This window comes from Vigna unguiculata, chromosome 11 (genome assembly GCF_004118075.2).
Source record: "Vigna unguiculata cultivar IT97K-499-35 chromosome 11, ASM411807v1, whole genome shotgun sequence".
Lineage (NCBI taxonomy): Eukaryota > Viridiplantae > Streptophyta > Magnoliopsida > Fabales > Fabaceae > Vigna > Vigna unguiculata.
In genome coordinates, this window is record NC_040289.1 from 851945 (window position 1) to 869541 (window position 17597).

A 17597-nucleotide genomic window follows, 5' to 3' on the forward strand; every position below is an offset into this window, starting at 1 on the left:
TATATTGCGTTTGATTCCTAGTTGTTATCGCCTTAACACGGTCATTAAATCTCAACGTTAATTTTCATGAGATAATTATTCATTAATTAAGTGCATTAAATATTAAGTAATTAAGAGCACTAACTTTGCCATTAGGAAATAGATTTTAAAGTTTAGAAACTGCCATCAAACGGTGCAATGAAACTTATTAAGGTAGAATTTGACTCTTTAAGAAACTGCCATTTTTATGAATACTTTACAGAGTCTGCACTTTTCATATGAACACGAGGCACGCACAAAGAGCGAGTGAACACTGTCCTCTTCCACATTCCTAACTTATATTATATTATCTTGCGGAAACATATATCCTAATGAGTTGGTAGGTTCGCATTCTTTTATCTTAAAAAATATAAGAGTTAAATATGTTTTTATCCTCAAGTTTTAGTAAAATTTGAAATTAGTTTATTTCTAAAATTTTTGATCAATTTAGTCATTCAATTTTTAAAATACGTGAATTTAGTTATTTTAACTAAATTTTGTTAAGTTTATCTGACATTTCAAGCACATATCATGATAGTATTTGAATCGTTTACCCTGTTTGATATATTTTCGCTTCAATATTAACTCAAATATTATCATAAAATACGTCTAAAATGTCATAAACTTAACAAAATTTGATAAGAATGACTAAATTCACGCATTTCTAAAAATAAATGACTAAATTGGTATAAAGTTTCGAAAATGGACTAATTACAAAATTCAGTTAAACTTGAGAGACAAAAACATATTTAACCCAAAATATAATTTTAAAAATAAAATATAGATAACTTGAGGAGCTGTGTTGTTATTTTTTTATTTGAAGAGTTATGTTTTTTTTTGCTTTTTAATTCAAGAGACTCCACGGTTATATATATTTTATCGAATAATGTATTTGTTTCAATTTAATAAACTATTTATCTAGTTAAATATACTAAAAACAGTTATAAAAATCTTAGGACTTGTGTGTTTTTTTAATAAAAGATATGGAATAGATATAATTAAATTTAAATTATGTTTATGTTTAAGTATTGATTTGCGTTTAAGTAGGGGTAGTGTGCAAAACAAATTGAAATATACGATTAAGGTTAAGGGTGATATAATGAACCATGATAATATGATTGAGTTGGAATTTTTAACTCTTCAGTTCCATTTTTATTATCTACATTTAATTCGTTAAATTAACATATTAAAAGCGAAATATGATAATTTTTTTAAACTAAAGTTAAAATATGTGTGCGTGAGTTTGATATCAATGGATATTTTGCATATATGTGATTGATTGAGATTGGTAATGATTTTTGTTAGTATCAATGATTTTAGTATTTGAATTTATTGATCAATTGTGGATGTTTGTTTGTTTGATCTTGTGCTAATTGGGAAAAAATGGAGATTTGAGTCATTGATCAAATTGGTACCAACTATTATGATTTAAAAACTGTTTTGGACCAATACCTAAAAGAGGAGTATCGATTTGAGCCATGAAACATGTCCAGATTGCCCAAAAATCACAAAATGCATTTGTTGATATCTGATATGGCTCTGAGCGGCAAGTTTCACAGCTAAGCGCAACATTTTGGAAGTTGATTGGCGTTGAGTGTCGCCCAAGTGGCGTTGAACGCTAGTGACCACTACAAGTGTGGCAGCATTTTGGCTCTTGGAAGTTGAGCGATGACTAGGGATGGCAACGGGTCGGGTCGGGCACGGATAATGCCTACTCGCAACTCGACCCGCCAAAAAAAAATTCGCTCGCTACCCGTCGGGTATCCATTTAAAAAATACTCGCGGATATTTTTAAAATTCGCGGGTACCTATGGATACCCGATACCTGCAAATATTTAAAAAAATATATATCTTATAAATTTTTAATATAAAATTATAAAAATTAAATTTTAATTATAATTATAATTAAATTTGACATAATAAAATATACTGTTAATTTTAATTTTAATTAAATTTAACTTAATAAAATATAAATTAAATTTTAATTTTAATTTTTTGCGGGTAACGAATCTGCGGGTACGGATAGTATGATACCGTACCCGACCCGTTTATAAGCGGGTATTAAAATACCCGCTACCCGTTGCTCGCGGATAATAAATACCCGCGGGTAGTAACTATCCACCACGGATTTTATCCGTGGATATCTGCGGGCACGAGTATTTTTGTCATCCCTAGCGATGACATGCTAGTGTTGAACGCCAATTTTTGCGAGGCAAATGGCGTTGAACCTAAATGCCCTATTTTTCCTATTCTTTATTCTTTGCTATTTTTGTATGTTTTGTGATTGATGTGAAGCATGCTTATGGTTTTCATTATGATAAATTTAAGAGAATATGTTGTTGTGAGCATGTATGACGAGGTTTGAAGAATTTCAAGGGAAATTCTTAGTGATGGTATTGGTAGTGTATGCCTTGATATAGGAGATATCTAGAAGGAGGTATCCTGAACTCTAATAATCATTCACACTTAAATAGAGTCTAATGAGTTATGTGGTGAGAGTAATAAGAGATCTTAGTCTTTAGACTTATTTGGTCCTAGGTGTGAAAGAGGATTTACCTTGTGTGGTTAGGTGATAAACCCTTGAGGCTATGAACTATGCGGAGTCTAAGAACCATCATAAGTGCACACCCCTAGTGAATTTTATATCAATGGCATGCATTTGGATAATTGAGTTAGCGTCAACTATGATTAGTAATATTTAATATGCTTTAATTGTATAGGATAACTCTTATATATAATAGCTTACCATTTTGTGTGCTTGTGTTATTTGTCTTTTTCTTTTGTAATGATCATCTACTTGGTGAAAGCGAATGAATATGCATTTTTAGAGATACCTATGGAGGAGGAGGAACCATCATCTAGAGTAGTAGAAGATTTCAGGGAGATCTAGTAGTGGTTAGTCTTCAAATAGTGTTTTATTGGTTTTAGATAGTGTCTATAAATGTTATATTTTTATAGTCTTATATTTTATAAGATTGTATTAATATTTATACTTTGGATTACATGTTTTTGAATATTATGATGAAGTGTCCTATTTTATTAGTTTTAAGCTGCTAAAATGGGGTGTTCAATTTTCATGTAAAGTTAATGAAAAAAAAAACATATTGAACCCTTTAAATTAAAATAATGATCTTTCTAATTTTACCCATTAAATAACCATTTTCTAAAATTTTACCATTTTTTTTTACGATTGTTTTGTTTTTCTAATTTTACCATTTTTTCAGAACTAAACTAACTATTTATAATAAAAAATATTTATAAAATAAATAAATTGTCTTTTTATTATAATCATTATTTATATATTTTTTTAATTATAACTTTATTATTTTTTATTATGGTGAACACCCGTACGCATAGATGCGTTTTCCCTATTATTAACATACAAGAAATGGTGGCTTATTTGAGTCAATCTTATTAAGTGGATCAAAATCATACTTTTTTTTTGAATTAGGTCAAGGTGGATCAAATTAATTCATTTTATCACTCATAATTTTTATACTTTTAAAATTTCACACTATTATATTTTTAAAGTTTAATTAAGATTTAAATTCTTAATAAATTTAAGTTATTTTAATTGAATATCTATTAAATTTTCTTGATATGTCAAGTACTTAAAATATTTTTTACTTTTCAACTAAGCAATTTATTTTGTTTACATTTAAACAATGTAATTTATTTTTTTATTTTGTTTTCACATTCTTTCTCCATTTCTAATCATTGTTTTTTATTTTAAATCCTTTTTACATTATTTTAAAACGTTTAAGAAAAAAAATCATCAATCTTACCCGGTGAATTGATATAAATGACCTTACATATTATAATTTTCAATTTTCGTAAAATAAAATTAATTAATTCCTTCCTTGGTAAAAGAAAAGTAATTAAATCCCTGCAACTATTTCTGACCACGTTTTTGTTTGTTAAGTTGGTAAACTTTAGATATATAAAAAAATATATTGAAAGTTTTAGACTTAGTAATCGAACCAAGACTCCATGGCCCAATGGATAAGGCGCTGGTCTACGGAACCAGAGATTCTGGGTTCGATCCCCAGTGGAGTCGTTTTGAATTTTTATTTTCTGCTTTTTAATATAATATTATTTCTTATTGTTGAGTTCACGTTAATTCTAACTCTTGTAAAAATTTATTATGTTTGTATACTCTTTGTATTTTCTAATACTTAGTCATTTTGATTTCTTACCAAAGATAAATATGTATTTTATTAATATATAATCTACAAAACTAATGTTTTTTTTTAATGAAAACTAAAAGTAATATTATTTTAAAGTCTTGAAAAAAACGAAATATGTTCTATTATAAAAATGAAAACTACGGCTATAATTTCATAAAGGGTTAACGAAAAAGATGGGAGTAATTAAATACATTAATTTTATCTGGAAAAAACGTTATATATTATTTACACTATCATCCATATTAAATTATATATATATATATATAGATATAAGTTTTTTAGTATTTATATTTGTAACACTTCAGGTTAATGAAATTATCATACTAATTTAAAGTATTCCATAATTAGTATTGAACAATATCCCTGTACATGTTTAACCTAAGTATTATAGTATTCCATGTTCATAACAACTTTAAATAAAACAAAAACCTTTATCAAGTAAAGAAGAATTATGTAATTAAAAAATAAAAATAGAAAATAAAAGTAGTTTATAAAGGTTTGCACTCTATTACGAATGATGTCTCTCACTTGCATTATCTCCAACTTTTGTTTTGGCAAAAAGAAACACACTTACAGGATAAGCTGATATATTTAATATATTTAAAAGTAAATAATTCATAATTATTTAAAAAGAATTTATATATCAAACATTCAAAATCAAATCATATATTATAAACACAAATATTTAAATAAATTATCAGCTCTGCCTCTAGAGAATTTTTTTTGTGTTAATAGAACTCTGTGATTATGCACCTGTTATGAATCCAGATAGAGTTAGGTACGTTTTACCTAGGTCCTACCTAACCTTAAAATGGATCTAAGTCCATTCCATATAACATGGTTAGTTCACTATGACATGCTAGAAAGGTTGTCTTTCAAACCAATTTTCATTATAGAAACCTTCATGAACTTACACCATCTAAGTATCTTATTTTATGCGAGTTAGAACACTTAATAGAGTCTGTATAATCCCCTGTAGAATCCTTATTCGAGGTACCACAACATATTGTACAATTTTCAATTGGGTCGGCCTTGCTTGAACGGTCTTGAAACAATATTTTCACCCCTCATTTGACGATAAAGTTCCCCTTAAAAAAAGATATTGTAATTATACATTTCAATTAGAAAAAAAAGAAGAAGAAGAAAATACTATGTAGAGAACTGAGATCTAAACCTAAATAGCTAAAGTAATGCCGATTACGAAGTGATTGAACCTCAATTAGACCTAATTGATAGTCTAGATAAAATTTCATCACGAATTAAATAGATAGTCTAGATAAGGTATTTATGGCTTTTAAAAATAACATCTATTACAACCTAATTGAAAACAAACTTGAACATTAGAGTGAGTCATGCAGGTATTCTTTAAAAAACTGAAAAGACTAAAAAGATAACAAAGCATAAAACTTCTAAAAAAACGTAAATTTAAAAAAACCAATAATTATTGAGAGACAATCGACTTTATAGAAATAAAACCTATAAATCAAAACATCACAATTTGCTTAATTGAACAATTTAAAAACATCCTATTCTTATTCATGCAAATAAAGTAAGAACTTTAAAAAAAATCAACTTTAGAAGAATTCGAACTTATTCAAATCAAAGTTCTAATTCTTCTATCTTGATCTATATACAATTACATTATAAACTGTGGAGTCTAATCATGAAAAATAATAAATAATCAGTCCATAATTTTAAAGAGAATATACAACAATTTAGAATTCATACTAAAATACTAAAATGACATTTTAAAATTTATTAATATCTCGTTTTTGTTCTTCATCTATTTAAACTTTATTTTCTTAAATCTAAATAAACTGGTTCACACAAAAAATACACTAAATAACAATACATCCTTCATTGAAAAAAATATAAAAGTAAAAAAGATATACATAAAGTAGATGTATATTCACGAGACCCGTTTTATTTTAACTTTGCTTCAACATCCTTTATGATCACAGTCAAGTTTATCCGATTTTTTTTTCCTTCAAATAATTGATTTTATTTAAGTGTGAACCAAACTAGATTTCTACAAATGAAGTTTATATAAAATTTGAAAAGATAATGATAAAATTTGAAATCCAAAAAATGATTTTTAAATCTATTTTTACTAACAATAACCCATACACCCCGTTCAACTTCTTTTATGAGCAATTTTTTTTTTTTATAAAATAACTTCCTTTTGTTTGATACTCAAAAAGGGAAAAGAGTGAGTGAATTTTGTTAGCTTAGTAAAAAGAGAAAAAAAGGATTTAGAAAAACAATACAATTCAATGTACTATTTTACATATGTTTTTATCAATCTACTTTTTTACATTTTATCAGATCAATTAAATTGCATAATTAAATAATACGTCAAATAATTTTATTTTATTTTTTCTACTTTATATTAGATTTATCTTTTTCTTCTTTTTCAACTCAACCAAAAAAAATCTTCTTTTCTCAAAGGTGCTAAGTAAAAAAATCCTAATTCCATATTGAATTTTGTAAGTTTTGTTTTGACCATAGAATCAGACCAAGAGCTAGTTGATAAACACGAACCTGTGGGCCCCACGAAAGCAACCTCTGATGCTATCTAAGCCACTATATAGGCCTTCACTGGGGCCCACTGCGGCCCACTACGGCCCACTGGGTCCCACATTCGAACGGAAACACAAAAGTAAACAACCAGTAAGGATTCGGCATTTGATAGACTCGCTCAGAGCCACTACTTTAGATACGCACGCTCACACGTGTCAAGTCGCGCCTCACCTCACGCGCGCTCTCTCTCTCACTCGCTCCGTCGCCGTTTCACTCAAAACACACTTTCTCTGAAGTCTTGAAACTGTTCTCTCTAATTTCTCTCTTTCAGCCTATCTTTGCGCCGCGCGTCATGTGAAGCACGATTTGAATCCTCCGCAACGACGTCGTTTCGTTTCGTTTTTTCATGGTCGTGTCCTTGTTGTTATTGTTGTTGTTCTGCTGCTTCTCTCTGTGTGAAAGTCTTCTGAGTTTGTTTTTTCTCGGCGATGAGTAGAGTAATTCATTCTGTGGCGTTCGATTACGTGTTTCGCTTGTACAATTTCTGTATCTCGCATGTAAGAAATGTTTGATTGGAACGACGAAGAGGTTAGTCTTGTTTTCAAATTCTTTTCTTCAACTTTTTGTTATCATTACTATTATTAGATCCTAGTTTGTTAGATGCTTGTTGTTAATAATTTTAATAAGTGTTGTGTATAAGTTTTTTTTTTTTTTTGTTTAAAATAAATTGAGGTGTATTTTGGTGGTTTGAGATTTGAGTTCGGAACGATTATAAGAAATTGTGATTAAGGTGAGGATGTTGTATTTTCTTATTGCCTTTTCTTTACCCTTTTTGGGGTGAAATGCTTGCAATAAAGTACAATATTTCTTGGAAATTGAATATTGTTGGGAACTTTGACCAACGGTTGGTGTAATTAGTTGTGCTTTTGTGTTCGAGGTTCAAATGTGAGCAACAAGGAAGGAGGAAAGACTTTGTTGCCTTCTTGATTTGTTTAATCCTATTTTAGAAGTGTAGGCTTCTTAAATATGGATTTGGTTACTAGGTTTTGAAAGACTGTGTTAGTGTTAGTGCTTCGTTTGTCCTTGCTTTGGTTTTAGGCTTGATATCAAAGTATTTCAATACGGAATTTAGGAGAAGTGGATTGTGGATTGTGATAGTTTATGCCATGCGGTGGAAATTGGTTGATGGTCTGAAATTTGGTGAAGGGATGAGGAGTGGACTGTGGACTCGATCTAATAAGCAGTGTTTTGGAAAAAAGTTGAGTGGAGTGCGGAAGGAACTTGTGGTTGCATTCTGGTTGAATTCTGAGAGATCCTATCATAATTGTTCTGGACCTTAATTTACCGTTTGGTTCAAAGGAGGGGAAGGATGTTAATGGAGAGGAGGGATGAGAAGGAGAAGGGAGGCGAGGGATTTTGATTAGACATTTTTGTTTGGTTAAAAGAAGAGGAGGGGACTAGAAATTACATTGTTCTTGTTTGGTTCACAAGGGAGGGAAGGGGAGGTAATAACGATAAAAACAGAAAAAAAGGAGAATAAAAGATAGAGTAGGAAGTGAAAGGAAAACCGGAAAAAGATGGCGGCTAAAACTGAAATAAAAAAATAGAGAGGTAATAACAATAAATATATAGAAGAGATAAAGAAGAGATTGTGAAGACAACAGAAGGGCAAATGAAGAAGATTTGAGAAAAAAACAAAACAGATAGAAAAACTAAAGAAGAGGTTTTGCCAGAGTTAGAATCACTGTTGGGTGGTGCAGGTGAGAATATGAGTGGTAATTGTCCCAACAGAGATAGTGGGAGAAGAAAACACAGAAGATTGGTGAAGGTTTTGAAAACCTATTGAAAATTCTTTGAAAAGAAATTTAAAGGATAAAAAGACGGTCCATGTCAATCATGGATTCCATAAACTGCCATGGCGCAATGGCAATAACACCCGCAAAATGTGAAATGACAGAAAGCACTCTTATAGTGTTTGCACAGTATTTACTTTATTTTGTCCATGAATTTCTCAGCTGCCAGTATCTGAAGTATTTTATTTTTCTTGTTGAGTTTCCTCATTGATATTTATTGTATATTTTATTCTAAAATGGATTGTTTTCAGCTTGCTAACATAGTATGGGGTGAGGCGAGCGAGAGTGATGATCATATAGTGCCTTATGAAGAGGCAAGTGAAGATCTTCATGATGAGAAAAAATGGAATCAGGAAGCTTCTCCCAGTAAACTGATTGAGCAGAAGAGGAGGACCGAGACTAAAACTGACTTTTATCAAGAAAAGTTGGGAAGCAGTTCCAAATTTGATATTGTTGAGGGTCAATCTGCCTCAGAATCTGGCACAAACTCATGGCCTGACTTGTCTTTATCCAGTGCAGCTAAAACTGATCAGGGTTCCTGGGGTGCTGAAGTATCGAAAAATTTAGGTGAAATTAGCGAATTTGTTTCAGCAAAGAGGTGGTAAAATTACTTATTATTGGAATTACGAGTAGACTAGATAGCATATCTATCAGTGTATTTGTTTGTGTGCAGTTGTATCTCTTCATGTCCCACCATCATTAAATGAAAAACAGTAAAGTATTTTGTTATAGTTTATCATTTCTAATTATATTTATTTATAGGTGTGACAGAAGAGACTACGCAGTTAGAAAAGGACGTAGAAAAGCAAGGTGAATTTGCCAACTTTGCTTGGGATAACATAGGAAGCTTTGATGACCTAGATCGAATTTTCAGGTAAAGTATATTACCTGTACTATTCTTATGTGGTACATATATTTTGAGGTAATTGTTAATATGATTTTAGTTAGATTTTTTCTGAACTTGATCAGTAATTATAGCGGATAAAATTTCACTTTACTCTTTTTGAAAACTTGTTTTTGCAAATTAAGGTACACGACAACTTTCTCAATGATCAGTCGGAGTATAAGTGCCCTTAAACTTGTTTCTGTCAAATTTAGATGAAGCCATGTGTATGCATAATTGTAACAGCAATAACTGTTAATAGGTAACATTCAAAATGAAAGGAGGAATTCTAGCAATAGTAAATTGGGATTAAGCTGCACTAAATAGGCACTGGGACCCACAGATTAGTAAGTCCTAGATGAAATTTATCCAACGATAAAGAGTGTTAGGGTTTATTAGAGAGCTTGTGTTGTTAACGTTTCTAAAATTCACAAAGTGATGATATTATGATGTCAAATTTATGAAAATCTCTTGTTCTTCACTTATTAAAACTTACAACTTAGACCTTATGCTGTCAACTTTTAACGTTGTCCATAGGTATTCTACAATTCCTGGGATTAATTATATTGTACTCATGATGAATAACATTAACGTAAGTGCTAAGATTCCACTTTAGCACTATATATTATTGAACTTCATCACATCTGTTTTTGCGTCTGTTTAGTACTCAGTTTTTTGAGCTTTTGTTGTTTGCAATAGTATACGTCTGACTGAATATTCTCGCAAGTGATGATTTTGCAGCAATGATGACCCTATATTTGGCCCTGTAAGTCTTGAGAATTCTGCTGAGTTGTGGTCTTCCAAAGACACGAGTAACTGTTCAGTACCCATACACTTGGAAGCACCGAACCAAGCAAGTGCTTTAAGGAACAGCTCCGAGCCTTTGGAAGTTAAAACAGAATATGTTCAACAGAATGGTCAATCATTTTCCCCTTCATTTAAGAGGATTGGCGATTCTTCATCTCATGACGTTCAAAATGCTCCCGGAAACACATTCAATATAGGATATTCTAGAGATAGAATTACTCCTGCTGAAAAGGAGCAACAGGTATGTCAAATCATATTGGAGAATGACTAGTGATGTAAAACGGAAACAAAGAGCCAAAAGAAATCTTAATAATGAAAAATATATTTTGATATCATTATTAAGCTGATGTCCATGCGATAAATAACACGTCTTTTATGGGGTAGACAGAGACCCTAAATCTTTAAAGTTTAGGAAGTGAGGCAACCTAAACTTAAGCCTCAAGTAATCCTTGTCTTAATCCTAATTTAAGAGAAAGCTATAATTACTTATCTCAAGCAAGACCCAAACCTTTAACCCAAAATTCTAAATTTTTTTAATAATCCTTAAATCCCAAATTATACACGTTGGACAAGAGAAATGTTGCCACTAGCTTATCTAGATAGATTAGCCATTAGTAACCTCTCCTTCATCAACTTTATAGCTTTTCAGGCAATGCAACATCCTTTTGCTAAATTTAATTATCCAAACAAGGAATTTTACAAATGTAATATTTTTAGTGATAACTTGAACTGTACTACCTCCAATTTTTAGTTTCAAGCTCTCAGCCAAAACATTTTAGAGGTGTATGGGTAGCATAAGGCTTTTTATCCAATCTATTTTGTGCTCTATGAGGTCAGAGATTTATGTGTATGATGTTAATTTTCCTTCATTGTTAAATTACTTGCAAATTTGGCATAAATTCATTGACATTTTTTTGGAACAAATTATTTTTATATGGAGGATGTGTTTCCTGGTTTGAATTATTTATTTTCTGTGCTCTTTTTATAGAACTAGACTGCTGTTTTGTCTTTCTATCTATGTGAATGTATATCAAAATTTTGAAAGGTTTGTTACCCATTCTTAGCATAACTATGTGCTGCCTCTGGAAGTGGCCTTTTTCCTTCTCAAAAGTCAACCAACCGATTGATCTTTTCATTCTTGTTATTCAGGATTTTGGGCAAAAGAATCAGTTGAAAGCTCGGAAAAAAGCACAAGGTAAAAAAGATGGAAAAGCATTGCAGGAGTTTTATGGTAGCTGGTCTCCCTCACCGACCACATCTGGAAAATTTCAGAATCAGCTGGGGTCTTCAGTCATGCAGTCTTCCCCCGCATCTATTCTCGGGCAACAGAACCAGCTTCAAGGACCTGAGACAATATACCTGGACATCACAAATACATATATATCACCCCCTGCATATGGGAGCCTTACAAATACATATTCTTCTATTTCAGTGCAACCACCGGCTCAGTCAGGAGTTCTTATGCAACAGCCTGCCCTTTCTGGGTATGAAGCATCTCTTGGTGTAATGAATCCTTTGAACAAGTCCGTGGGCTTAGTGAAGCCTCTCACTATGACTCCCCAGGAAAAAATTGAAAAATTAAGGAGGCGGCAGCAAATGCAGGCAATGCTCGCTATTCAGAAACAACAGAAAGAATTTGGCCATCAAGTTCTTAACACTAATAAATCAATTAATAAAAGATGTGCCGTAGAAATGCATAATCAGCATTGTGATGGAACTGATCCTGAGATTGAAGATTTAAGAACTCTTCCAACTCTAGATCTACCAACTGAGCAAGATGATTCTAGTACAATATCTTCGGCAATTGATGATCATTTTGTTGAAGACACAATTCTGTACATGCTTCAGGATGTGATATCAAAGGTGAAATTGCGTTTTATAGTGGTTTAAGCTGTGTTGTATAATTTTTTCCTTTTATACAAAGACAGACATATCTACAATCCTAAGGCCAACATTTTTTACAGTTAGATGTCAATATAAGACTCTGCATTAGAGATAGCTTGTTCCGGTTGGCCCAAAGTGCAATGCTAAGGAATTGTGCAAGTGATACAAGCAGTACAAACAACAGTAGCAGAGAAGAAATTTTAGCTGTTGCCAGAGCAGAAAGCAGTAGCAAAAACAGGTTTGGAAAACACTTAGATGCATAGCTACTTTAATTTCATGATGACTAGTTTATAAAATTGTTATAAGCAAGATTATAAAATTGAGATTTGAATGTGAATCAATGAGCAAATTTTTGAATCATAAATCATAATAACGTGTATTATATTTGTAGCATCTAGAAACAATGAAAAATTATTCAAATGTATCATACAGATGATACATATTGTTCATCCTAAATGTATGTGTTTTTTCTAGATGATAAAATTTTGATATAGGAATCTAGATAAGAGTATATGCATTGTAATTTTAGTGAGAAACAAGTAAAATGATTTGGGAGATTGGAGAAGATGTAAACCATAGGTATCTAAGTTTTAGTATTTGGGATTAATATTATAAAATGATGGAAAAATTAGTGAAGATGTTACACAAATGATACAAGTTGAGTGGTTAAAATTGATAAAGGTATCAAGCTTAAAGAGAAGTTTTATCGTATAACTACAAGTCCAACTATTGTCTATGGTAGTGTGATGAGCTTTAGAGAGACAATGTGAGAAAAAAAATGGGAGTAACAAAAATAAGAATGTTAAGATGGATATAGATGGCTATTAGTGTTAAATCTGCAGTTGGGCCATAGTGATCTTGACCAGCGTGCATAAGAGGTGCTTAAGGTCATGCTGGGTAAGCATCTTGACCAGGGTGTATAATGGTTGAAATTGCTGGTCCAAACGATGATAACAGAGAACCATTGTCGACCAAATTTTGAACAGATGATAATGGGTAGAATAACGATCACCACACTCTCAACCTTGACCAAATCGTCCACCATACCCACAATTTATCTCACGAAGGGTATTGAAGGTGTAGTATGAGCATCGCCTGTAGCTGGACTGAGTCTGAGTGCGGTAGATAGAGGCCAAATCAGTTTGTCTTGCGCTGATACTTCCGAATATGCATTTCTTGGATGACAATGAAGACTTTGGCATCCTCATTTGGCATGGGATCAATGATCAAGATAATTTGGATCATAATCTGAGGGAGCCCTTCATCCGGGCGATCCTGATGGGAACGAGTGCCTTTATGAGGAGCAAGAATTCAGAAACAATACAATAATCTAGAGAAATTTGGTGCAGTTCAGAGTCAAGCTTGCATGCTTTGGCATGGGTTTGATGGTGCAAACAGGCACAAATCTTCTCCAAAATTTGATGGAAATGGGATCAACCAACAATCCTAGAAATAATCACACTTGAGAAAGACGACTGGACTAAGCAAGGAGCATTTTGTCCTGATGCTCTCGTGCAAGAAATGTGGGGTTGATTTGATTCATATCTCAATTAGAGAGTGAGAAACTTGGGTAGCATTTGCGTCGAAGCAAGAACTAGACTAAATAAATTGCTGCTTTTGATCGAACAGATTAGAGATGTATCGACTTATAATTAATTACAATTAATTACATATTTGTGACTTTTAATTACGGTTAACCGTATTAAAGATGACCTTACTGTCGCCGCAAATCAATAGCGGCTTTTGGTTATTGAATATCATGATTTACCTTTTGAGACTCTAACATCTTTTCCCTGTATGAATCGTTTCACAGATATGCGAGGACTACTGATGTTGAAACGAAGACAAATCCCATTGATCGAACTGTGGCGCATTTGCTCTTTCACAGGCCTTTGGAGTTAACTGAGAATTATTCGGAAAAACTGGAGTCACCTATTTCTGCTAAGATACAATTTGAAAGCAAAAAAGCTAACCTGGAGAACTTTCCAATAGAATGCTTGCAAAACGAGGACTTGAAAGGTAATCAACAATTTTCTAGACAAGGGCTTGAGCATCTGCCAGAGGAGCCATTTAAAACCAGTCATTGCATAGACACTTCAGAGAATGCTTGTGACAATGAGGTAGTTGGTGCCGGAGATGAGGTGCTTGAAGCCTCTCAATGAAGAAAACGATTCCCCATAAATCGGAGGGTAATTCCTTCCTTTATTATTTCCTTAGTTATTGCTATGCTTTCCTTATTTGATTATATATGCATTTACTGGTTATTCAAAAAGTTCTCTGTTATTGTCAGTTGTATGGATCATAATCAAGGAAATCGAGGAAGCCTAAATCTCAGAATCTTGGAGACCCGTTTCGCACTTCCACGTTATGAATAATATCTATGTTTCATCTGTCAAAACCATGAGAGTATGTATCTCAGCATATGAACTTACTCAGCTTGGTAAGTGAGTGCTGACTTATGTTAAAAATGACTATGTCAAATTATGCAGTAATAAGGTCACTCATGACAAAGACTAAGTCATATTTGTGTACCTTAAAGTAATGCCACTCACGCCAAAAAGTCAAGTCTTGGCCAGAATGGTTTGGACCAAGCTTAAAGTTCTTGCTATTTTTCTCTTTACATTTGCCCCATATCATATTGAGATAGAGTCTTAATATCAGCTTGTGGTTGTTTATGAAATTGTGTATGTTTCTTACAGTATTGTTTTGAGGGTTAAACTGCATCTTTACAAGCTTGAATTTTGTCCAAAGTTTAATTACTGAGAGGATACGGGTCAAATCATACAAAAGATTAACTTTCTGGATGAAAGATTTCAAATGCATTATATTTGAATTATTTATAATTACATTTTTTTTTATTTTCTAAATATTTTGTTTGAATAGAATAATTAAAATATCTTGTATTTTATTTTTTTTATTTGGATGAAGTAATTGAGTTTCTTTTTTAAGATAAAATTTTACCTTTAGAATATGTATTTTATGGTTAAAATTTAAAAATATTAGTTAAATTTAAACATTCAAATAATATTTAACAATTTAATTTTTTTAATATACATACGTGTATGTATAATATATATTGAAAAGAAATAACTAATTGTGAAATTTTAATTTATTTCTTTTAAATTAATTTTAAATTATATTGTTTTAATTATTTAAAAGATTTTCTTAACATTTTCAAATTTTAATTTTCTTTTAATTTTGTCATCTAAACAATTTATTTTATTTTCAAAAATTGAAATTCACTAAATAAATGAATATTTCTTCTCATTATCTCATCCAAATACATTAAAAGATTGAGTACCATGATTTCTGTATAACCTTGGCTTCCATACTTAAGAGGATACCATAATAAGAAAGCGTTGACATGATTATGAAGACATGAATGGGCTTCTTTAACGTTTTCTAAACCCATGCGCCATAGGCCATTTATTTTCAATCAAACCGTCTGAGGAAACCAAAAAAAAAAAAATGCTTTGGAAAAGGTTGAAGAACTGCTTCTCCTTGCACCTCTCATTTTTCCTCCTGCACCCCATAAATTATAATATTCTCAATTTACTCTTCATTACAAATATATTAAAAATCCTAAACTTTTTCACCCTTTCTCAGCACTGTGGACTGACATGCACCTCACTCCATCGCTTTTATCTGCAATTCGAGTCTCCTCTTCCCCGTCAAAAGAAAAAAAAAATCCAAAACGCGTATTTTGAAATGTATTTTGAATTCAGAAATATCTTTTAGAAACATTTATTTTGAATTCTTTTTTGTATTTTGAAAGGTTTTTCCTGAAATATCTTCCGAAACCTGGAACAATTTTTGTGGAATATAATTTTTTTTCTTCTAAAATGAATGTTTTAGAAAGTATTTCTGGATTAAAAAAATGAATTTCGGAACGTGTTCTAGATTTTTTTTCTTTATATATTCTGAAAGGTTTTTCTTGGGAAATATTTTTCAGAATATTAATATTAATATTATTTTTAATATTTATTAAAATATATTTATATACATATATATGTTAACATATATTTTTAATATTTAATTTTTAAATTTTTTTTCAGAATATTAACATAACTTTGTCCAAATGGTCAAACTCAATGTACATGTAGACTGAATATTAATATTTATTTTCTTATATATATATATATATATATTTAAATAGAAGAGGTATAATTGAAAGTAAGTATGAATATTATTTTAAAATATTTAAGAAAAAATTGAGATGGTTAATCATATTAATGATAGAGCTCACAAAAATAGATTATCACATAATTTTGGAAATGAGTCTTGATTATACTAAAAATAATCTATACCGGTGAAGGTTAAAACAACAAATTTTAACCGTTAAAAATTATCACAAATAACATTTTTGTTGGTTAAAAAGGTTGTCAAAATTATATATATCAAAAATGGTTTGTAATAGTATTTTTGTTAAAAAGTAAATACAATAATTGAAAAATCACTACAAAATATACTTTTATTTTTTATATTTTATCATTTGACAATTAAAAACTAGGGTTGGATTATATATATATATATATAAAGAAGGTAAATAATAAATTTTGAATGAAAGTATAAATTAAAATTAGCCATAAATCACTTAATAAATGTATTGAATTAATATATAAATTATGTAATTTGATAGAAGTTTATTGCTCTTACAACTCTTAATACATTTTGAAAGGAAATCTGTGTTAAATGGGATGAGTTGGGTTGAATATTTCAACTTATCAGTCCATTCAGGTTCGTCCTGTGCAGTAGTCAATTTGACAGGATAAAATACAAGTCAATCCATCCTGACCCGTTAGCTCGTTTTTAAAAAATAAAATAAAAATAATTAAAAGATTAATTTATATTATTTTTTAAATGTATAAATATATAATAATATTATAATTTAAATCATTAATACCTACAAATTAAATTTTAATTATTAGTTATAATTGAGTAATTAAATATGTAAATATAATAATTATTTTAATTAAAAACATTAACTAATCCACTAAAAATTTTAAAAATATTTTATTTGATTATATATGTTTTTAATATATATATATATATATAAACAAATTTTAAAAGTAAAAATTTTAAAAATTTGAAAACAAATTAGAAAGTTAAAGAAAAAGAAGAAAAAGATGGACGATACCAGTTATAATTATTGACCCTTTTTTTTGTTTTTTACAAACCAGTCCAATCCAACTCGTTTGTGACGGACCGAGTCGGCTTTGCCACCGGTAAGAATTTCTTCATGTTTTCATTTTAGTTAACTTATATAAGCGATAATAAGGTTAATATTTGATTTAATACGTAACTGATTGACGACAAAAGACAAAATCTCAAACCCTAAACATCGCACACCATTTTCTTCCACCAAATCTATGACTCACATGAACTCCAAAACCTTATAAAAAGCAACAAGGAACAGCTTACAGTTCCTGTCTTCATACACATGAC

At 30.6% G+C, this 17597-nt stretch overlaps 1 protein-coding gene and 1 non-coding gene across 2 annotated transcripts; both read left to right on the plus strand.

Annotated features, from left to right (window-relative positions):
* Positions 1-4002: 4002 nt before the first annotated feature.
* Positions 4003-4075, plus strand: TRNAR-ACG. The gene has a single exon. It is a non-coding gene; the product is annotated as a tRNA-Arg (tRNA).
* A 2868-nt stretch (positions 4076-6943) lies between these two features.
* Positions 6944-14832, plus strand: LOC114169455 (protein LNK2-like). Its single transcript, XM_028054609.1, has 8 exons — positions 6944-7313; positions 8830-9145; positions 9341-9452; positions 10203-10509; positions 11418-12131; positions 12233-12390; positions 13966-14341; positions 14443-14832. The coding sequence occupies exons 1-7, from the start codon at positions 7290-7292 to the stop codon at positions 14312-14314; spliced, it is 1980 nt and encodes a 659-aa protein (XP_027910410.1). The 5' UTR covers positions 6944-7289; the 3' UTR covers positions 14315-14341; positions 14443-14832.
* Positions 14833-17597: the final 2765 nt, after the last annotated feature.